Source organism: Puntigrus tetrazona, chromosome 5, assembly GCF_018831695.1.
Source record: "Puntigrus tetrazona isolate hp1 chromosome 5, ASM1883169v1, whole genome shotgun sequence".
Classification (NCBI taxonomy): domain Eukaryota; kingdom Metazoa; phylum Chordata; class Actinopteri; order Cypriniformes; family Cyprinidae; genus Puntigrus; species Puntigrus tetrazona.
Window position 1 is genome coordinate 9,477,665 of NC_056703.1, and position 25,432 is coordinate 9,503,096.

The 25,432-nt window shown below is 36.7% G+C and overlaps 1 protein-coding gene across 1 annotated transcript in view; it reads right to left on the reverse strand.

Annotated features, from left to right (window-relative positions):
* zmat4a (zinc finger, matrin-type 4a) overlaps positions 1-16,986 on the reverse strand; it is a 63,726-nt gene extending 46,740 nt beyond the window's left edge. Inside the window, exons 1-2 of the mRNA XM_043238276.1 lie at positions 16,796-16,986; positions 5,158-5,259 (exon numbers count right to left, since the gene is read on the reverse strand). Coding sequence (XP_043094211.1) covers positions 5,158-5,259; positions 16,796-16,882 — 189 coding nt within the window. The 5' untranslated portion in view covers positions 16,883-16,986. The remainder of the gene's footprint in view (positions 1-5,157; positions 5,260-16,795) is intronic.
* Between the last annotated feature and the right edge of the window lie 8,446 nt (positions 16,987-25,432).

Here is a 25,432-nt window from a genome sequence, read left to right on the forward strand (position 1 = left end):
ATTGATTGGCTGGCCTTATGCATCCCAATTTTATTCTAACTTGTTTTAATTAGAACTATCTTAAGAAACGTCTTACAGAGAAATGATTTTTTTCTCTTTATACGACTCTAACAGCTGTTAGGCCAACAAGAACATCCCGATTTAGCCAACTGTACAGGAGCTAATTGAGGAAGCCAAATTTAGAGCCATATTTAAAGACATTACTGATCCTCACTTAGATAATAACAGAGTAGATGTGTTTAATAGAGCTGTGCTGAATCAAAGTCAGACCTTTTACAGCTCAGCGACAAGTTTAGCTCACAATACAGGATTCCCATCCTACAGCATTTAACCTAGGACATTTTGCCTGACTGATTTATTTCTTTGTTTTTTAATCACACTTAATCTACTTCCGTGGAAGCTGATTTCCACCAGGATGAAACATGAAACAATGAAACGTGAAGTTCAGAATAAGAAAGTCAAATGGCAAGAAATCGTGTCACAATTTGGGTCACTATTACAATATTTTTATGCTCTACTGCAGAAGCAGGCTTATTTATACATACATAATTAATATGTACAGTGCTGCTCAAAGGTATAGGGTTTTTATGTTTTTGAAAGATGTCTCTTTATGCAAAACTGCATTTGATTGACAATACAGAAAACAGTAACATTTTAAATATTATAATAAATATTTAATATTTTAAATTATATATTATATTTTTAAATGTAATTTATTCTTTGACGGCAAAGCTAAATTTGTCATTACTCCAGTTTATGATCATTGTAATATGCTGATTTTGTGCTCTCTCTCTCCCTCTCTATATATACACACACACACGCACACACACATATGTATAACATTAATAAATATTAATAAACCTCTTGAACATGATATATTTGCCACTTTTAATCACTATAATGCATTTTACTGAATAAAAGTGTTTATTTCATTAAAATCTTTTTTTTTTTTTTTTTTTAAATGTAATATTTACATTTTTAAATGTACACTCGTTCAAGAAAATTGAAAAAAAAATTGAAACATACAAAAAAAATTACAATTCACTCTTACTTTTTTTCTCCCCCATTTTCTGTCCTAATTTTACAGGACAATTAACATTAATTCTAAATGTATTAAACATTGTAAAATGTATTAAAACTAAATTTTAAATATTGATATTTCATGACAATTCGCATAGTCGATAGTTTTGTGGCAGTTTGGAGGAAAGAATCAATTAACTTCCAAGCAATACATTATTATGACTGATTAGTAGAATTATGTGCATTATAGTCACATGAAACAAGAAAAGTTCACCTGTGATTACTGTCCTTTAGTCTTTAGTATGAATAGTGGGAATCTCACTAGAAACAAACTCGCATGGACCATTTCAATCTTGTAGGGGAGGATCCAGGACAATGAGAGGGCGGTTTGTCCTTGAACGCTGATAATATCACCATGACCAAGCGTAAATAAAAGCCTACAGTCTTCCCGCTCTCCGCAATGCTGCTCATACATATGTAAGATTAGAGAACCCTGATTGGAATTGCATGGACGAAACACATAAGCCAAGGGCACACAAACAGACAGAAAGAGAGCGGGACAACAAAAAGAAACTAAATATCATAGCGCACCAGAGAGATTACACTCAATAGGAAACACAGGCCACAGACCTCGCTTACTGCTTATAAGACACCAGATAACTTCTGTTTGCTTTTGGTAATGCATACCTGATGTGCCATCAGTAAATGTAGAGAAGAAAAGTCACCTTAAAGCATAGTGCTAGCAAGCATAAGAGCACAGCAATATTTTTGGATTTAACAATAAGAAGATGTTTGCTTAAAGTTCTACGATAACATTAATCACACCTGAACTTGTGATACTTTCACAGTCCTATGAAAAGGTATGGAATAACCTTGAACACATAAATAGAGTGCTCTGAGGACTATAAAATGAAACCCAACGCTGGAAGTGCTATTCCTGTTCATGATTGTCTTTCTGCATTATTAATGTCCCTTTTAATATAGCTGCTGTTAAACTGTTCAGTTCAAATGTCTGGATTTTCTCTCTCCTCCAATCTGTCTCACTCTCTCTCTCTCTCTCTCTCTCTCTCTCTCTGTCTTTGACTCTCTTTCTTTCAGTCTTTGATGTTTCAGGAGTGAGGATTAAAAGCTCATTGCGGAGGAAAAATTGTGCCCTCAGCATAATTTCTAAAACCATGACCTGAGCGCTAAAGCCTCTGTAGATGTTACAGCTTCTACAGTTCAGATCCCTTCCTAATAAAATGAGCTTCAGGGCATTTTCAATGCAAACACAAATTATTTTGTTTTTAAATGAGACTGATTGGCAAAATTTTGACAAAGCTCCTCATTGGTTCAATAAATCACATTGCGAGTTTCTTTTGAATAACAGAAAGGATGATTTGTAAAAGTTTTGGTTTATTGATTATGATTAGAGGGTTTATGTTCTTGGTTTATGTAAAATTTTGCAAATATGCTTTTACTCCTTAATTCATGATGCAGCCTGTTTTTTTTAAACATACTTCCTCAATTGCTGCTGCAAAAAAACTAAGCATCATAGTTGATTCTTTTATATATCCCATGGCTCTTTTTAAAGTCTTTTAACGGTCCGTGAGTATTTGAGCTCACATCTGATACACTTTGGAGTTTGTCTGAGGTGAGACAAAGCAAGAGAGACAAAAACTCTTCTCCACAAATCTGGGTCTCCACATAAAAATTACTGTGCCCACTGCATGTCTTTCCACATTAGGAGCATGACAGCATTTTCATTTATTGCCTGTGGAGGTTTGCAAAATTTAAGCAAAAATCAGCAAAAAGATTTTAGCTTTTTAGCAGCTTTTAGTAATTTACCCAGCAGCCTCAGACGCACCGGATAGTCTTTTTCCACTAAAAAGACTAAATTAGTCATGCACTGAAACCAAAATTAAATCATTTATTTAGCCAAAAACCGAAAACAAAAATAACATTTTGGGTCATTTAACTGTTCAGGGTGTTGTTCACAGGTGATTATTAACCAGTCGTAAGGTTTTTTTTTCAGCAATGAGCCACTTCTCAAAGTTTCAGCCAAAAAAAACACACGCATTGCCCTTACACTTTAGGTCACAATGAAGTGCACGCTGCTGTCATATTTTTATGTTTGGTGCAGCTGACAGCCAAAAGACATAATTGACAAAGCGGCAACCGTTTGGATTCTGTTAATGATTGACCCTCCAAAAATACTTCAGCCAAATTTCAACTGAAACTACTTTCAGTTTACGGCTACATCAAACGGTTGTTTTGATAATCAATTAATCTAACAATTATTACATCGATTAATCAACCAATCGTTATTTATTTTGCTGACACTGAATAAATATTCAGCTTTTGCAATCGGTTAAAATTAGTTATGCATATTCGGTCCCACTTTATATTAGGAGGCCTTAACTATTATGTAGGCCTACTTACATTTAAATTAATCGTTAGCTACAATGCATTTGTGTACATACATGTTTTTACATTGTACTTTTATATTTAAAATACCTATAAGTAATTACATCTGTAATTAATTTCTATAATTACATTTTTATTTGCACTGTTGACCCATCCTTTGCATCTTAACCCACCCTTAAACCTACCCAGACCACCAAAGCTGTCCCTAACCATACCCGTATCCCACCTCAATAGCAGCAAAAGGGTTTGAACACAATAAGTACATTGTACTTATATGTAAGTACATAGTAGTTAAGGCCAACTAATATAAAGTATGACTGTGATATATATGACTAAGATATAAAAATAACCGCATCAGCTTTTTAAAGTCATATTATGCAATTACAATTATTATATAATTAATTTATGCAAATATATATATTTGGAACACAAAATAGGTCATCAACAGAGAAACTCTCTCATTCACCATTTAATTAACGATATGAAAAGTAATTGAATGCTTTTATAAGTCATAAAAAGGTAAGTAATAAGAAATCTTATTTTTGGATAAATAATGAATTACAAATAAATTTTGGTAACACTACAATAGGTAACACTTGTTAACTATGACTTTTTTCTCAAAAAAAAAATCTTCATTTGCTGCTTATTAACAGTTATTTAGGTACTTTAGCTACTGGGTAAGATTACGGATGTTGAATCAGGTCGCGCAAAATAAGACATTAATATGTGCTCAATTAGATCTAATAAATGGCTAATATTAATATTATAATAACTAATAGGTGTAACCGTAAAATAAAGTTTTACCAAACTATCACTTTAACAAAACAATATTTTTTACCACTAATAACATTTTTATCACTAGCTAGCTCCACACTGGATAACAGAAAATCAAGTTGTAATCTATTGCAAGTTGTAGTGTCATATGAGATCAAGTATTTGATGAAATGTTGATAATGTTGAGTAATTGTTGCACCCCTATTTCAGTTGCATTATTAACTTTAGCATTAAGTTCTTGTGCCAGAGCTTAGCTTGATAGTCAGAGGTTTAGATTCAGTGCAATCAGTTTGACATTTCTAAACTAAATCATTTCTAATGGACAGAGAAAGTAAACCAATCATATGCTCGAGACCTGCAGCTTTTAGTGATCCACAGGAAGCCAATTTTTCTGGTCCATTACTGTCTTCTATTGAAATGCATGGAATGGTTGCAGATTGAGCATTGGCAGGGGACAAACAAGCTCAATATGCCTGCATCACTCAGTCCCTATGGGACAGTCCAGTCAGTAACAAATCCAGAATTAATATTTTACACTGACCAGCACAATACCTTCTTGTACTCTATGCCTGCCTGGGCAAATACATTATGTTCCCATCTGGGCCCGTTCAGGTTACAGCTGTGTTGACGAGTGGCTATATAACTCACCATTCAGCGACCACAGGGAAACACTCTGTAATACAGCTATGCTCCTACAGTATTCCTTATAACACAGATCAGAGGACATGCACACAAAACCTCTTATGAGTAATTGTAGAAGATGTCCAGAAAGCAGGCTAGTAGCTATATTTATTGCTACATTGACTAGTTGACACTAAGACACTTAACCTCTGATTGCTCCAGGGGGTTGCCTGTATGGATAGTAACATCCCAAATGACAAACATCGACCAAACAAAAGGCCAGGGAGTGATTTGTGCGTACAAGCAGACAGGATGTAGACAGAAAGCAGGTCTCACCTCATAATGTGCCACTCTCTGTGACTCTGAGATGAGCTGAGCGCTGCACACTTTGCAGTAACTGTCTGTGAAAAGGCCTTGATCCACCTCTGTTGACTTCATCTGAACAACAACAACAACAACAAAACAGTATTATATTTCAGCACTTTATTATACACTTCCATCACTAAACGCTGTGAATTTGAATATGACAGGAGTCAAAACCATTGCACGTACAGCACTGCTATTTTAGACGTACTTTTGGGAAAAACAGTGTCATGAAAACATGTGTCACATGAATTATTCATGAAGACATGTTGTTTCTGTCACTTTAATTATTTCAGCATGCGTCACACATATTAAAACACGAACCAGCGTGAGGACATGACATGCCTCTATTGGAGCTGCACTTCCACAGAACGGCTTATAAACAGACTGCAGGGGTTTTAGAGCAACAGATAAAACCTTCATAAGACCTTCATGTGAAATAAATGCATTTAAATGGCAATTCACTGCAAAGCACAAAAAAATGCATGTACATTAAAGTTAACTTTAAATAGCATGCGCTTCGTGGATGATAAGTGAACACGTCGAGAGCCTAAAATTCCTATATTCATTTTACCATGGTTGCAGCCTGATACAGGTAGGAAGGAAAGAAACGGTAGGAAACATTTTGCACTAACTAGAAATGCACTCAGATTATAAGTTTTACATTCAGCAAATGCTAAGCTTTATTTTATTTGTGTGTCCTGGGTAATGAAGGACCTGATCACTCCGCAGTTGCCCTTTGCACACTCTGCCTTATAGACCAATTAGAGTGCCTTTATTACTGCCAATTACTAACAGCTGCGCTGATGTGGAGACAGGTTTTAAAAGCCTACAGACTGAGTTTGAAAGCAGCTGCCATGCTGCACAACCGATTATTGATTTAACAGATAGCACATTTGTATTAAGGCACGTTCTAAAGGAACTGGTCTTAAGCCAAAGAGAGGTGTAATGACTGGAGAGAGTTGTCCGTTAGCATTTCTATTCATCTTAACAGCACATGTGGAAGGATGCAGTATGCTTGCTGCAATCTTTGCTCAAGGGCACAGAGTTACGCTTACACACGTCTTCCCACGCACACAGGATGGTGGGATATGTATCCACGCTGGCTTTAAAAAATGACCAGGCAACAGCGAATACGTTGGATTCAGACATGCTTTGATACCTTTCGATCTCAATATAGCGTCTGCAAAGGAAGCGTCTGTGATGTGTTTCCCTAGTTCGTTATTTTTTTTATCTTTTTGTTTTCTTTCTGTCTGCTTTATCAGACAGATTTCTGCAGACTATTTGATTGAAACGTCTTGCTCATATCATGACACTTTAAAAGTTATTTTGATGTTTTTGGTGTTGTACTTCAATGCTTAAAAATCTGCTTCTGGCATAATTTAGTTCCAACTCTGCTTTAATGAATTTGTAATTGAACTGAGCCACAAAACTTTGGAGTGTGTTTTAGTCCCTGTTTTAAAGCCAGTTCACCTAATGGCTATTTTGGTAACGATCTCGGGCAGCTACTTTTTATGTAACTGATCAACATATAAAATACAGCTGCTTGAAGTCGAGATGAAATAGAACTAGCACCAGATCTTTTCTTCCGTATTGTGAGTGAAAGAAATGATCGAAAGAGTAATGTTGATTGGATGGAGGTAGATGTGAATGCAGCTGATTGTAAGAAAGGTACAGGGTTTAAGCAGACAAAATGAAAATCTGTCATATTTTACCATAGAGAAGTCTTGTTTTACTAGAAGATTAAGGTGTGGTATTTTGATGAAAAATTACAGGGTCAAAATAATTGTTAAAAATGGGAAGCGCATGGATGAATCATTCACAATTAGATCAATAACATGCATTTGAAAAGATGAGTGAATTTTCATGCTAGCAGATTAAGACACTGGGATTTTCGCATCTTGGGCATGGCCTGATTTTGCAAATGCTAATGACTGCAACTTCTCGAAGACAGAATAAATAAACATACTGAATAGTTTCCAAATAGAGTCGGTTTGTCACGCTAATTCATGCATACATAGATATCACACCATTACCATATTCAAGTTATTTAAATAAAATGATTATAATCTTTCTTTATCCCAGGCTGTTGCTAATCTAGATCTTTTCTAAACCCTCATCATATTCAGAGCTCAGGTAAATCTAAATAGTGCTCAGTTGCGTTTTCAAAATTTTATTTCGTTTACGATTCTGACACTGTGCTCTCAAACTCATCTAGAAAGTATTTTGCTCTTGTAACTTGTGATGCATCTGCAAAATCATACTCCAACATTAAGGATACTGGGCATGCTTTTCAGCTTCCTTTTGTTTGTGGCCTCGGTTTACCCATTGTCTGAGAAAAGGCGACCTTCTCCAACAAAGATCTGTAGATGTGCTGAATTCAGGCAACAATTTTACACCAGCATTCCAGCAGAATAGGTTTGCAGAGATGAAGATAAAAAACAATACAAGATAACCAGAGCTGCTGCAGAATAGGGGAGGAATGGACAGAGGGAATGAAAAGAGTTGAAAGTCGAAAGAGGGTGTGTGGAGAGGAGCTCACTCTCCCTCTTAGAGGAAACTGTGCATAAATTCAGCAGAACAAAATAGGCAAAATGCCATCACTGGAGCCCAAGCTCCACCGCTCTCATGTACACACACACACACACACCACACACATCTAAAAAACAATTGCATTATTAATCAGTCTGAGGCCTGCTTAAAGAGAGGAATGGGACTGACAGAGTTGAAGAGTTTTCCCTCTTACTTATTTGCCACGTGAATGTGATTAAAGGACGACATAATACAAATTTACCCTATTTCCTTTTTTTAATAAAATGTATCTGGATTTAGTGCGCACAGTTTATCAGTGCATGTTATTCAAAATCTTTTTTCCTAATCTTTAATCAAAAACCTTCTTTGCCTCAGCTTCTGTCACACAACATGGATCGCACTCACAGACGAAATGCAAAAAGCACTATACAAATAAAAATAACCTGACTCAAACTCCTCTGCTGATAAAAAACATGAAAGTCTACCACAGATTTTCAGACTGCCAAGGACCTTCAAAACTTGCATTGAATGCTTTAATGAAAAGTTTAGATTCTCGCCATTAACAAATCATTAACTACCACTTTTGCTTCAATAAATTGGTTTCAGTATTGTGTAGGATACGAATGTGCAATATCGTTGTTCAGAATATGTGCTTTATAAGTACTAATAAACAGCTATATGTTATATATAATTATATGTTAATAATAGGTACGCTAATAAGCAACTAGTTACTAGGAGTTTGAGTAAATACACCTAGGATGGTTAAGATGACTTATTAGCATACCTATTATTAACATGCTAGCTGTTTATTAATGCTTATAAAGCACATATTTTGAATGACAACATCCCTAATCCCACCCCATTGAAGCAAAAGTTGCAATAAATGATTTATTAATGGCGAGAATTGCACTTTAAATAAAGTGTGATCACTTTATTTAAAAACAATAACATACGTTGAACAGTACTGTATGTTTTTTTTACACTTTCCACTGAACTGTATTTGTCAGTTGCTCAAATCATCATCTGAAGATAACGCAAAGCCGAGTAAACTGATACAATCTATCACTCAAACCAGTAACCACACACGACTGCACTGAACCTAAGAGGACGAAATATAATTTCGAGAAATACTGCGCATGTCTGTCCACAGTGAAGAGCATGCATGTAGGCTGCAGCAGGAAGTGCAGAGAGGGCAGTGCAGTGGGCGGCTCTGACAAATGTTCTGGCTGTCAAAGGTGTGCTGTAATCAGTGAGGGGCGGTACTGAGCTGGACGCCAGCTGCTTCAAGGTCTTCTACTGTCACTTCAGCTGAAGAAAGTCCCCACACTGCTGAAACACTCCTAGCTAGGTGCTTTGAATAATTTGACCTTGACCCTAAGGCCAAAAAGTGATATTCAGAGCAACGCCACACTAATTCATGAGTATTTGGCTATTCTTCCAGTGATTTAAAATCGGCTCAAAAGTAAGGATGCACCAAAATGAAAATTCTTGGCTGAAAATGATACTAAATATACTGTTCGTTGTTCGTTCCTGTTAGTTAACACATTAACTAAAGGAACCTTATTATAATTGTTATTAATAGCATTCCATGCAACAGAATTGGATAAAAAAATTTTTAACTAACTGTCCAAATAATGTATAATCCTACAAAGCTATTATTATCAGAGTAGGTGAGAAAAGCATGGCGTCATGAGAGGGTAGCGTTAGTTGTATTACGGTATGTTACAGCACAATAGCGCTACTGTAAACAGGAACAAGTATACTACATAGAAATTTCCTGTCAGCGCATTATTTGAATGGACTCTGCTTTTTGAGCTTTGTTATTTGAGCGGACTGAGCATGAGTAGCAGGCTACTATATGAGCAGAAACACATTCATTAAACAGAATACTGTGGAGCGTCAAACCACGCAATAACAAAGGTGGGGCACGACATATTTGAAATTATAAAGCCTATATTTGGCTCATATTTTTGGCTGTTTTTTTCTTTCGGATGAAAACCGAAAATGCCTTTTTCAGTGGCAAGATTTTCACAGGCTGAAATTTTTGTGCATCCCTACTTAAAAGGATGCAACCAAACACAGCAACAGCCTATTTTTGATAATAGGCTCATTCTTCAACTCCCTCATTAATACATTGAGTTTTAGAGTTTTTGGATCCATTCAGCTGATCTCTGGGTCTGCCGATAGCACTTTTAGAATAGCTTAGCATAGATAATTGAATCCAATTAGACCAGTAGCATCGCCTTTACCAAATGACCAAAGAGTTTCGCTATTTTTCCTATTTAAAACTTGACTCTTCTGTAGTTATATTGCGTACTGAGATGAAAATTAAAAGTTGCAATTTTCTAGGCTGATATGACTAGGAACTATACTCCCATTCTGGGGTAATAATCAAGAAAGCTTGCTGCCGTACCATGGCCGCAGCAGGCAAAGTGATATCACGCAGCGCCTGAAAACAGCCAGACCCTCTTGCTTGGAAGCTTGTCTTGCAAACTGGGGACTATTTTCCGCAAGGCAGCGCCTGTCACTTAGTACACAACATAACTAAGAGTCAAGTTTTAAATAGGAAAGATATTGAAAGTCTTCGGTCATTTTTGAACGCAATGCTACTGGTCTAATTGGAATCAATGATATATGCCAAGCTATGCTAAAAATGCTATCACCAGACCTGGAGATCAGGTGAATAGATTAAAAATGGTAAAACTCAACTTATTAACTCTACAGGGAGTTGGAGAATGAGCCGATTTCCAAAAAAAGTGGAGTGTTCCTTTAACCAAGTCAGTTTCCAATCCCTGCTGGTGCTTTAACAAGCATGCAAACACATCAGTGCTGGTTGCTGAGTAATGTCCTCATGTCCTACTTGAGCTCATTAGCATTCTGAGGCAACACATCCCAATGCACAGAGAAAGCAAATGGAATCACACGAAGAGTGTCTGTGTGTCCTCTACACTAATAAAAAGAATTACCATATAGGCAGCAGGTAGCTGTAGAAAAACTACTTCAATGGTTTTGTATTAGATTGCCTGAATAAACAAACAATGATACAGTTATCAATGAATGTGCTGCAATCCTAAATTATGCGTATGAGACTAGATTTTAATTAACTGATGCTTGAGGGGTCTTGAGCAGGATGATTTTCATTAAATTACAGCAACTACGAACTGATTATCAGTTGGTTTCTATAATAATTTAAATGTTTTAATGACAATTAACGATATTCACTAACTATGTATTGTATACATGCTACCATTGAAAAGCTTGGGGTTGGTAAAATTTTTTAAATCTTTTTTAAGTTGGTTATGCTCACAAAGGCTGAATTTATTTGATGAAAAATGCCACACCACAGGACGCATTCATATGTGAACTACTTATATATATAGTGTGTATCTGTATATATAGCGTATGTCTGCGAAAATTATTTGTTAAAGACAACGATTTTTCTTTTCATCTAAACTCGATAACATTAGTTAGATGAACTCTAAACAGATCATCTTCATAAGTACGCATACTTAACTGAAAATTGGAACAAATTTAAGACAAAAGCTTATAGCAAAGTGGAAAGAAAAAATATTCATGAAAGCACATAGATAAAACGAGCTGTATCTCTCAGGAGTGTCACTAACCTCCAGTTTATCATGATCACTTCAAGAGCAGACAGAAACACAAGATTGCTATAAAGCTGCATTTAAAAGTATAATATCAAAACCATGTTTATGTAACTTGGTGACACTTTGCAAAAGTTAAGCTCAGAATCAACATCCCTCAAGTAGGTCTATAAGCAGCCGAAAGCAAACAAAACATCGGGGGAAGAAACAAGATTTGTTCCCCTCTGCCTAAACAAAATAACACATCCTGAGTAGCTCCTCATACTACGTAAACAGGACTGACAGAAGAAGATACGTCTCAAGAAAATAAGATAAATAATGTAAAAGAAAGAAAAGAGAGCCTTGCACTGCTCAGCATCTGCCTGTTCTCATCTGCTAGTCTTTCTAATGTTGTGTTGTATTCACAGAGTTGTTTAGCCTCCCTGACAGGGCTTTGAAACTACCCTTGGAGTACTTATGGATAATTCAGAACCTGTGTACAGTATGTGCCAAGATAAATAACGACAGGAAAATTATGCTATTTGACTTCTCACCAACTCCACAAACGGCTTCATAAGCCAAATGCTGGGTGGGTCAGGTCCACTCCTGACCCCCAATGGCTTACAAAATAAAGTGACAGAGGAGATTCTTTTACACAGCAGATGTTTCGATGCACAAGAACAAAGTATCTCTCTTAGCCCGACTCATGAATTTTGGATGCATCATGGACATGGGCTGTTATGTGGACTTAGTACAAAATGCTTTTTCCACCATCCTAGAGAAGACAGTGGTGTTATGTGTCCAGGGGATTGGGAAAACATCTGCTGTCATGTGCAGAGGAGCACGGAGATGTGATAGAATTTACTGTAGCGTGATGAAGGAAAGCGACCTGTTCCTGACAGCAGATAATAAATTTGTCACGGTGGGTGATTATCATGGGGTAAATTAAGACGGCTTTATGTAATAATGTGGCCATGCTACAATAAGCTAGCATCTAACTAATCTAATTTAAATGCAGAGTCGGTTGGTGAGCTAGACCTTTTAGCAATCAACTTACAATAGAACCAATGACGTATCTGACAAGCCCGTTTTAAAACAACACAAAACATATTTACTGATTCACTTATTTATCCACTTATTTCCCTCCTCACCTTTGCAAACGTTCTACTGCTTCAATGTCAGTTCCTTTCTCAGAGTAAAAACATTGCTCATTGCTTCTTCCCTGTGGCCAGCTGAAGGTCAAACATCATTATCCCGTTCTATTGCTTTAATTAGAAGTCGTGCAACATTCAGATGGGCCTCATGTGAGCAAAAAATACAAATCCAGACAGAAGGCTTGTTTTAGGGGGCCCGTGGCAATGCTGCAGGGGATCTGCCAATTACCTCAAATGAATTTATGTGAAAAAAAAGTAAATAACTGTACAAGAAAATAATTATCAGGCTTATTTTATCAGTCAGAATTTGAGTATCATTGCATCTCTTCAATAAATTGGGCCAATGGTTTTCAACAAGCAAGCTGGGGACCACTGGGGGCTTCAATATTACGTGAAAATTCTTCAAAACTATGTGAGCTTTGAATATGGTTGAACACTGAATACACTACATTAAAGTTTCAACTGACTGTACTGAATTTCACAAACAATTACAAAGACATGCCAAGTAATATTTTGTCATTAATCACTCACCCCCATGTCATTCCAAACCCATAAAACCTTGTCTTCGTGAACACAATTTAAGATATTTTGGATGAAAACCAGGATGCTTGTGACTGTCCCATTTACTGTCAAATAATAAACACTGTCAATGTCCAGGAAAGTATTCAATTTACAATTTTTTTTTTATGTAAGTAAAAAAATAATAACTTTATTTAACAATTTGTCTCCTCCGCATCCTCCAATAGCTCATCAGTCATCAGTGGTTCAACCGTAACGTTACTAAGTGACTTTATTCAACAAACTCAGCACTATAGCATCACCATTTTAGCACTTTTTTCGAGAGTATCTCTGCACACAAGTAGCGTACGCTCACCTGTGTCAGCCGCAACACAAAGATATGTCTTATGTTATTTATGCTTTTGATTTGAGTCAAAATAATGCATCTGTGTGTCGCTGTTTACACAGAATAGTATATGCTATTTGCGTGTAGCAATACTCTCCACAGTGCCGAGTTTATACTCATACTCCAAACTTGTACAATTATACACTCAAACTGGACAAAAAAATGCATTTTTGCAATAAACTGTCAACAGTGATTGTTAATCCGGTTTCTAAGACATAATGCGGAAACCCCATTCCAGTGCTGTAATGTAACTTTAATAGAAGAGTACACACCTCTTTCACACATGAATGATGAATCAGCCTAGCCCAAGGCAAAGCATGACAAAATGTGACTTTCTGATTTAATTCTACACAAATCATGTTTTGCAGTGTTTACTTGTTCAGTGCAAAACAGTTCAGAACATGTACTGCAAGGTTCTCAAACCGACAAAGCATTCATTGGGTAAGGACAAAAATTGACCTTGAACACCATTGGTTATGCACTGTGCCATTTCATTTAGAGCTACCTTTTTTGCACCTTTAATATCTGCAGGGTGCTTTCAACACCATCTAAGAACATACACCCTCAGTGTGAAACCATACGACAAGCCTGTCTTACTCATACTAGAATACGAGGCTTTTTGTCTGGACCATGTATTATAAATTCGATTAAATTAGAAAAGTAATTTTCTTCATCACACTAGAACCCCGTGGACTCCAACAACATCTGAAGAAATAAAAGGAAGGGTTCATATAAAGGACACCTTCCTCACTCCTTCAAAGCTAATAACTCTTTCTTCCGATAAATAATATAATACAATTTGATTTAAGCAGTATGTTTAGACAAACAACTGAAACTTTCTACCTATTTTATAAAATAGATATCTAGACAACATCATATTTTCAATAAATAAGAGCATGCCTGGCATTTTAGGAAGTTTTTAATCAGCATGTGTATTCATAGTGCATTGAGGGTAGCTAGTATTGCTGTAAATATTGCTGGGAGTCTAAACCTCAGCTTTGCTACTTAATGCCTGTGAGCAGAAATGGAGATGGATAGTGAAAGATAATATCATATTATATCCCTGGGCTTTGGCAAGGCATTTTCCTCTCCATAAGCTTCTCCGTAAGTGTGGGCTTTGTCCCTCCCAATGGAAAAACAGTATTGGAGAGGCAATGGGCTGTCACTTCTGCCTCAGAAGCCCTGGGAGACGAATTAGGAAGTTTTGGTTATAGAGACAGCAGATTCTTCTATTTAATGATAGATTATAGCTTTAAAAAAACGTCTCAGAAAAATTCAACCGCTCGTTATTACGAAAGACATTATCATGATCTAAACAACGGCTCTTAAATCTCAATTATTGCAATTTTTGTCACAGATTCTGATGTTATTAAGGCACTCCAGTGCTGTGGATAGGACAGTCCACAAAAATGAACCTCAACAGAATGTGCCACTGTAAGTATGGCAGACTTTGCACAAGAAAAAAAAAAAACCCAGAGGTAGTTCTTAGGTGATTCTACACTAACAGAGCCACCTTGTGGTGCACGGATGATTTTCTCTGACAATTTAAACAAACCAACCACCCCACCGCTGTGCAATTTCACTGTCCCTTATCCCGAGAAAATGGCTTAATTTTAAAAACATGGCATGAGGCAGGGAGCCTCACGTGTGAATGCTGACGGAAAATAATGTTTAAACGAGCAAACTTTGAAGTTGTTCTACTCCCTTATCACTGAAAGCCACACTACAGCGGGACGGTTCGGACTATGATGCATCTATAATGAATGAATGCAATGAGATTGATGCTGTTATATCTGGCATTTCTCTTTCCTTATACTGTTTTCCGCTGCCAGGAAAAGACTGCTAATTCGTAAACACGCCGTAATAACAAAAATTAAAGATGAGCCTCTTCTCCGCACAAGAAAAGAGTGTCAAGAAAACATCAATAATTCACATCTTACTCTCACTCTGCTCTGTCCTAACAACTGTTTATTAGCCCAGCTTGTTACACAGTACACTAATGAATAGCTAAAAATGACAGCTCATAATGTATTTCTCATCTCTAATCCTAAATGATAATTAAAGTATTGAATACAGACAATTAGTCAGGTTCAAACTACAGGAATGAAATTTGGCTCTTCACTAACTACAGCAAATGTAATCTGTAGCGGAGAAAGTACGTATCCAGGGTTAAAGCGAAGGTAAGCCACTTATTACGGGAAAAGACATCTGCTTTTGTGTCACGTATTTGCACTCCAAGGAATATGAAAGAGAATATTAATGCTACCATTGTTCCGCACGAAGATGATCTAAGCTGCACCTGGAGGAGAAACTTTACAGGGACAGAATTGTTTCAAAGGCTTAAAACACAAAAACAAGTGGTTAAGTAAGAAAATGCTTAATGCATTATTTCAAGATAACTGACTAGAAATATAAAACAAACACCAACGAAGACAAGTCACATTTGATGCATTATATGCATGTATATAACTCATGTGGGCATAGAGCTTTTACAGAAAGTGTGTACTAAACTTACGAAGACTGTAATAATTGTAACGTTTATAAAACATTCTTCTTTTCTTTGTTTATTCAATGCACTGTACAGGACGACCTGTACCCTAAATGTAAAGGAAACCTCCTTAAGCAAAAGCATTCAGCCAAGGATTTTGATCAAATAAATAATACACGCACAAAACTAAACTAATTTGCTCTGCTGAGCTTTTGTAACACGTCTCCTGTTACATAAGAAGGCAAATTTTATAAGTCTAAATCAATCGGTCTTTCCCTTGGCTTGATAAAGGACAGGCAGCTAATAATCTTACAGTTGCCCAAAGCACTACGTTAAATCCTTATATATTCAAAGGCTGATAGTTCTCCAATCAAACTGTCTCAGTAAATTACCCAGATCACAACAGGTGAAAACGAAGATCAAAGAGCACTTGACTGAAAACTGACACTGTCTGCATCGACGGGGTTCTCGGGACTGTACAGCGATACATAATTGATCGTTTGCAGTAAACGAAACAGCTGTGGGATTGACGAAACCGAGAGCAATCTGTCAACACTGCCTCGTGCCACCGAAAATGTCAATGTCAATAACTGCTTCCTGGCACAACAAAAGAAACCTAAGAAAATGATACCGTGAAGGTCTGTCATATTCCACGGTAGGCATGACGCTATGAAGTGTGTTTACAGTTCCCGCGTCCCTTATCACGTAAACATCACAGCACGCAACACATTCATCGAATTCGCGCCACAGCTGGCTTCCGTGCGTCACGGCGTCAAGAAATGTGAGAAAGTGTAACACCGCCAACATCATTTTTAGAGTATCCCGCACTAATGTTGTCCGTGTTTAACAAGTATCTCCCAACAGTGTCGGTAGAACGGTTAGTTTGGAGCCGCGCGCGTCAGAGCTAAACAAACTAGCACAGACTTTGACTTCGTTTTTACAAACGTACCTGTAACTCTAAGCTGTAGTCCTCGTATAAGTGTGTCGGGTACACGGTCAGATGGTGTTGCACTTGGAGGGAGAAGGTGTAATCCATTGACTGTGTGATGTGGGCGCGTGTGTAGAATAGAGGATGCTCGCGTACAGCTGCCTGCGGTCCTTTAGTTCAATTGCAGAGCGTTCTCCGCCCCGCCGTCCTCCATTGGCTGGGTGGCTGGAGTAGTTTTTTTTTTCTGCAGTAGTGGCTTTAAAAGCTGGGATTTACGACGAGACACCGGTGCGCAAACGAGAAAGATCAGAGGTGAGATGAAAGATGAATTTGAATTAAATCAACAGATGCGCTTTGTCGCAATTAAGCTTAAACGTTTAAGTACACACTAGTAAAAAACAGACCGCAGCAATCAGTTCTGCCCCTGTTTCATGTCACGTTTTATGTTATTTAGTTAAAGCAATAGTTGGCCCAAAAATTAACATTTGCTAAAAATGTAGGACTACTCCTACATTGATAAGTACTTATCAAACTACGCTATTATATAGGCAATTCATAGTTATATATAGCTAATTCATTAGACTCTTTACGAATAGTGTGTTCTTCATGCATTGTCACTGTAATAAACCAATTGTTTTTTTTAATTAGTTAGATTAATTAATTAGATAATGCTATAAGAAGTCGTTAACCATAAATAGTTGTAAATATAAGAGGTAATGGAAAATGTACAGAAACCTTTAACAGAAACTACTTTACATGCAGTAAACTGTATCTGTCCCATAACCCTAAACCTACCCATAACAGAGAATTACAGGCTGTACTGTTTAATGCAATTAATATTCTATCAAAATTCAATATTAATATTGTCTAAATGCAATTAATATTCAATAAAGGTTTCCAGCACTTAATTAATGAAATTTCCCATTTTCTGTGACCTAATCAAAAATGAGAACTAGGCTTACTGTTTATTACCAATTAATAGTTATTATTAATACTGAGAAAATGAATAATAATGTGTTAATTACAGTGATAAAGAAAGAAGAACCATTTCTTAACTTTTTGCTCATTAGCATGTCTATTAATAACATATTGGCTATTTATTAGTGCCTCTAAAGCACATATTCTGCATGACCATTCCACATCCCTAATCCTGTCCATCACCTAAACTTAACAACTACTTAACTATTAAAAAGCAGCAAATTAGGAATTTATCGAGGAAAAGTTGTAGTTCATGTTGTGTTAATGGCGAGTCTATTCATGCATTGACTACAGTTCATAAACTACGAATGCACTATAAAACAATAGTGTTTATTAATATAATGATTAGTGTTAGCTGATACATACCGACAGCCTCTGCAGTGAAAGGGTGCCGTTATACAGATCATACAGCTGCTAAAAGCTATATTGCACAGGGAAAAAAAAAATCTCTGTAAGAATCAGTTAATGAAAAGTTGCACACATGGATGTAGTTATGCCCCACTTGAACACTTGGGCCAAATACCTGAAGTACAGTATATCATGTACAGTAAGCAGACAAGCAGTCATGTGCAACCATTGGAATTTTATGTATAGTAATTTAGTTTGTTTTTGAAGTGGACTATTTAAGATGATATTTAAGGTTATTCAAATTAATATTTAATCGAATAAATCAATATGTCCACTTCTTTATTTATTATTATCCCGTCACACGTCACAGTGTATTTGACAGTTTGTCGTTGTGCTGTTTATTTAACTGAACATGATTATTTCCTGCGTGGGCCTATGAATGAAATCCTTATCCGATAACAGACTAAAAATAATGCATGCCCTGCATTTCCGCGTGTAAATGTTTACCTTGAAAGGGTCCTAAAGAAAACATACTGCATCTTTTTACTCTGAAAAATCCATTGACCTTAGAGTGAATTTTGATTATGATTTGAAGTGATGCCAGGCTGTGTGGGGAGCAGTTCATCAGAATGACACTAAAGAGAATGTGGCCTTAGGCTAAACTCGACTTTGAGATCCTTCGAAAAACAGCAAATACTCCCTTTTGTTGTAACATTCATCAGATCGACGGCCACACATCTGTTCACGTCAAATTAAAATTGTTTTTTAATAAAGGAAAAAGATTCCTATTGTGGCGTAATATACCCATCCACATTTAAACATGCCCAATTGATTTTGTTCATTCTGCTCAACATTGTTTATGTTATGACGTCTACTCATTATTGACGTAATTATCTCAGTGAACGGAATTCCGTTGTTAGCGTTTCTTGTCTGCATGGTTTATTAAAGCGTAAATGCCCCGAAAGACTGCTTTATCCTTGGGTTTACATAAACGAGTGAAAACCGATCCACTCACTTCCTGTGTCTAGAGTCACTCAGCCTCAAATCTCATTTTCAGGTCACAGTGTCTGGTAACAAGCCAATCCAGACTTGGGCTAGTTTTTAGAGCTATCACACGCTGAAAATGTGTGAGCATTTACTAAACAAGCTTTACAGCCCCACATAAACTGGGTTTGAGAGAGTGCGCTCCGAATTTGTGAGGTGAATAATGTATAGCACAAGTATAATAGAATAAATGGTTTGTGGCTTCTAAATAAAATGTACTTTTATTCTCCTCATAGTCTGCTAGTTCTCCACTACATACACATATGCACCTGATATACGTGGACTTTATTTCTTGGCATTTTTTGGCACCAATGCTTCTGTTTGAATAAATGGTTTGACCATTTAAAAGGAACAGACTACTGTCTGAATGGGGAAGGGACAAATGTCTTGCGGGCAGATTAGGCAAAGCCGTATGCAACTGACCAGCTGTTATTGCTGTGGTCTCAGACAGATTGTTCAAGAATATTACATTTATGCACTATAGCAGATGCTTTTACGATCAGCTGGATTCTACAGTGGTTCCTATGCAGACGTTTTAATGCTAGATTTATCTCAGTTTGCATTTTTTTAATATAATTGAGCCTAATTTTACATTCAGAAAGCCATTAATTTGTGTGAGTAGATGATAGCAAAATTTGCATTTCTGGAATGAATATTCTTTTTACTTACAATTCAACAGAATAACTGAAAAATTAGGTGCATATTTGATGCATGTTAAAAATAAAAAGCTTTCCTAAAATTGAAAGGGCTTAGACATTATTTTTAAAAGACGATATGTGGGGTTGTTCATGTTCAATTCAGTCTACAGAATACAGAATATTTGCAATATAAATCCCCCATGTTAAATATAATAATAGAAGAAGGTTCTTATTTATATCAACCCAATCATAGCTCCAAGATTCCTTTATTACAGTAAAAAGGCTAAATCTGAGTTCTAAGCCTACTTCACATTCTCACAGAACACTATTGTAAGATTCCTGGGAGTGCCTTGGAGAAAAATCTCCTGTGGATTGTGTGTTCTATTCTTCCTTTCTTATTCCACACTTAGACTCATAGCCGGCTACATTCAAATTCCCATCGGCTCATTTACATTCTCGGCAGGAATTCTAGGTAAATAGGCATCTAGAATTTAAAAGTAGAAGCTGCTGGTTACTGCGTGACTTTCACTGTTCACTGGCCATCTCATAATAAATCACAAAGGCATTCAAAGCATTCACGGCAGACTGAAATGGCAGTGCAGTGCAGTGTGGGGTTTTTTTGTGTTTTTTTTGTTCTGTGTGTGTGTGTGTGTGTGTGTGTGTTCTGTGATAATGTTTCTAGACTGCAACACCTTTCCAGTTCGCTAGGGGCTGTGAGAGCGCATGTGGAATGTGGTTCATACACTGAGGTAGAATAATATCCATTATATGTGAAAGCAGATGACGTAAAATTGTGCTTACTAACTAACTGTTTTGTATTTCTTCCCACATATGTTCCATGTTCAAGAGCTGGAGTGAGAAACAGCTTTTTAAGCCAAAATTAGTTTGTCCGTGCCTCTGCCAGATCAAAATCAGAAACTGACTTTAGATCAAGCTTTTACAGATGACACCCACAACCCTGTCTCTCGTATTTTTGATTTAGTCATTTGGGAGTCATTAAAAAGCCATGCACACCATAAAATAAATAAATAAAATGTACAGAGAATTTTCTGCTATAGGACGTAATCAATTGATTTTATGGCAATACAAACAACCTTTTAATACAATCATATTATTGCAGTGCATTGTGCCGTATTTTTACTCATTACATCTTGACTATTTTTGGATCAGAAAAATCTGGTTTTGAGCAATTTAATATTAGTTTATTTTTAATTTTAAATGCAAAAGATGTTAATGAACTATATATATATATATATATATATATATATATATATATATATATATATATATATATATATATATATATATATTTGAAGCATTTTATATATTATTGCATAAGAGGTTAACAATAGGATGATTTTCCCATCATGTTTTTTGCATGAAAATATAGGTTTTGCCCATTGCACTTACAATGCGTTTGCTAAGCTCAGTACATTTATTTCCGTTTTAAAAGTAGTTATCTCATGATGCGGGTGACAGCCTTCTTGATAAGAACAAGAAAAGAGATGATAACATGTGAAGAACAGGTTTGCTCTTTCATTCAGGCTTTAGGCAAGTGCACCTCAAAAGTTAAGCTAATGTTCTGCTTCACAGCCACTGCACAGCTCACTGCCTGAGCACACACACACACACACACACACACACGTTTTCACACATGCACGCATATGCACACACTCATACCAGTTTCCATACGGCTGTGGCTGAACCAAGGGATCCAAGGTCACCTACAGTGATGTCACAGCTTCTTCCTTAGGCAACTCCAGTCCCCCAACACAAACACAGAGAGAAAAGAAAAAGAGGAGAAATGGGGGATGGGAACTGATGGGCTATCAGTCCACTGGGGAAATTTTCTTTACGGTACATACAGATGCATTGTGACAACTAATATATATGACAGCTATAGATTTGAACCCATTTTCATCTTTCATGCTTTGTGACTTAACAGGATGTAATGCAGGATTTAGCAGACTGTTTCTGTGAACATTATAAAGCATTCAAAAATAAATACACATTCAACAAATTATGTCGCTGTGTCCTTAATTCGAAACAAAAGGTGTTTCCTAAGGAAGCTTAATTAGTCAATACAGCCAACTGTGGTTTTATTTTTTATCTCACAATTCAGATTCAAAGACTTTATTACTCACAAGTCTGAGGAAAAAAGACAAAATTGCAAATATAAACTATTTTTTTTAATAGTTTATATTTGCAATTTTGTCTTTTTTGCAATAATTTCGAGATTAAAAAAAAACTGAATTTTGAGTGTTTCATATTTATGTAAAAAGGTAATATCTCGCGATTCTAACTTTTATAAAATTTATATTCATTCTGAATATTACATATATTGGAAATGGAATTACTTTTATACAAAGCACTTCATTTATATACTGTACTGTTTGTTCAGGACCCTTTGGCGTCACTTTCTGTGAACAGGGTACTCTTTTAGCATCATTTTTCGAAGCACAGGTCTTCCGTTGCTATAAATAAGAAACCTTTGGCATCAATATGCTGACACAGTATACTGGGAATTTTATTGTCATGATTAAATTATATGAGTAACGATATTGCCATTATTGCATATGTTTTGGGATTTCTTCATGTAAACAGTCACAACAGTTTTATTTATATTACATTATTTACGCATTTAAGAGCGAGTAACCCAACCCCTGCCCTTAAAATCTACCATTTGTCAATAAAACACAAGATATAACAGGCAGCTACAACTACCATCATTATTTATTTAAAAAGGATTAATATTCCAAACCTGTTCTCCGCATGAAGACATCGTATGACTTCAGAAGGACTTGGAATGCAACACGACTTGTTTGTAACGCTTTTATTTTTCTACACTTCTAATGATAACCTGTAACTTAAAAACTGACGCCAAAGGGTCCTGACCAAGCGGCAAAATTCGACGAGTCGGAAGTAAGACCGTGCTCTGAAAAATGGTGAGTCCTATATTCTCAGGCTAAAACATTCACAGTGATGTCATGCTCAATGTACCCGCAGGTGTCAAGACCTCATTCTTGGTGATGCTTGAAGTAGTCTCCAGCTCAACCCAGACCAATTTTCCTGTTTCCTTTTCGAACGGTTAACGTCTGGATAAGGAAAGCTAGTCTAAGATAAGCGCACGAAGGCAGCTTCAATCTGGAGTCTGAAGTGAAATAAATTCAGTTTTCCAATTTAAAGGTAAGATGTCTTATCAATGCATGGTTGATTCTGCTGGGCTGTCAGTCACTTATGCACAGGTATTTTTAAAGTTTGATAAGTAGTAAGGGTGAATGAATACGCCCAAGGAAATGATGTGAGGAGATGTGATTTTTTTTTTCCCCTCTGACACCATTCCAAGTGTGCATCAATAGTGTAGTAGAATCAGGCCCTTGTGAAATTGAGGTCACACAGCTGCAAGCTCTTGTGTGCCACCACTGGTGATGCTGAGGGTTGTAAAGGGCAAGGACAGCCTGTAGCGCTCTGTGCCAGTGTTCAAGGCTAATTTAATAAACATATTCCTGTGTGCTTACACTGTTAAAAAGAGCATTCATCCCGTCCTTTGTTTTTTGCTGACATGAACCACTTCTAGACATTCTGTTGCATTCGTGTGGTTGAGCACTTGTTCTGCGGTATATTCAGAACTCGTGGCGTATTTTGGATCGCTACAAAAATGCATTTCCATTTGCACTTCCTTTTCTTATAAAATGTTAAAATCCAGGAAATGGCGAGGCAATGGAAGTGAGCTGGGCCAATCTGTACATGTTAAAATACTCAAAAGACTGCCCACAAGTCCTCATGAAATATAAATTTGACCTTCCTGTGAAATGTCAGCCTTCTGCACTCATTTAGACAGTTGACCCTGGATTATTCCCCTGAGATTTATTCAGAGGTATTCAACGTTACTTTTAAAACAACAATATAAATGCATTTCCTCACATTTTTTGGCTACTTATTTATCATGAAAAAAAATGCTCGCAGAACCTGCAAATGTCTAAAACGTACCATACAGCCTACAACTGTTTTGTGTGATGTAGGCCTACTGTATACAGCACAGCAAACAATACATTGTGTTAGCATCCAGACAAACTTTCTTATAGCAGTATATCTCATCATTGTCTCTATCAAGTTATAAAGAGCACAAGAGATTTGAGAACACTGTGGGCAGAGAGGACCAGGGCTATTCATACAATCTGCCCACAAACACCCACAGATCAATGTGCCCGAGAGCAAATACAGCATCCATCAAACTACACACATGAGGATGTGCTGGCTGTGGTGGAGACATATTATGTGTAAAGAGATCAAGTACTATTTACAAATGATCATTTTAATTCCTCTATTTAGATATTACCTGAAACTGTAAGTTCTTATTTAACTGGATACACTAAGTAAAAAAAAAAATCTGGGCTTTTGCTTTAACGTCGAAGTGGGCTGTTGCAAACGATTTTGTCTCCCTCTTGTGGTGGTCTGGAAAAATATTGGTTAACTGCAGAAAGTCATGACTCAGGGTGGTAGTCAGGGGGATGAGATGAGGAAAACTGGAAGGAAGAGAGTAGTTATTGTGGATTACCACAACACAGCGAAGTATAAAGGGCTTGCCACTTCGCACTTAATTTCATACTTTTTCATTCCAAATCAAAGCTCTCACTTTCCCTAAAACCGCATTTCTAGTCTGACTCCATTTAAAGAAAATCTCAGGGAAAAAAATATGAGCTGGAAAACCGAGTGAGGCATTCTGGGAATGCGTGGCGCTTGCAATTAGAGAAGGCAGTCAGAGCCAATGAGGTGCTGGCAGAGAAGTGCATGATGGGAGCCAGCCTTGCCCAGAGGGATGGAGAAGAGCCAGTGACTGCGCTGTTAGTCTTGGAATCCCTCTTCATCACATACTTGAGCTCGAAGCAGCGAGAAGTCCCCATCTTCCTCTCAGTGGGAGTATCAGGTTGGGGTGTAAATGTCCAACAATGTCTCACCTCCTCGCACACTGGAGATCACAGTTAGTGAATCATAGTGAACAACGAACGCCTCGCCTGTCATGCCAGACAAGACAATTTTCTTTTCCCACGTGAGCCAAGTTTGTTCCTGGCCTGGTCGACTTTTGAAAATACAATTTACAATGGTATAAATATTCTGAAATTAACAATCATCACGGGGCTGCAGAAACATTCTTTTATGTATCACTAAGTTAAACAGATGTCTCCGCTCACAGCTCCAGTAAATTCAGTTGAACCTTGAGGCAATTTTGTTCCACAATGTTAGAGTAATGTATTTTCTCAATGGGGAAACGGTTTACTGAAATTCTGAAAAAATTTCTATAGAAAGACCATGCATAAAAGCGCACGGTAAACTCTACAGTGAGACTAAGCTTGGCTTTTAAGAGTGATATTAAGAGATAAAAGATGATTGTTCACTCAAAAAAAAAAAACAAGGATTTTTTAAAACCTGTAATTCACAGACTGGGTTTGGAGTTTGAATGATTATCTAGATCTGTAACTTTTTTTTTTTCATTTTAGTCTTCACAGAAGCTTTAATTGACAGTGTATAACAAAAACAATTCTTTTTTACAATTTAATTTTTTTTTACACTTTGGATTAAGAAAAGAGAACTATTTTGCATTACATGTTTCTCTTTCACATACACAGACAGATGGAAGTGTGAACTCCTT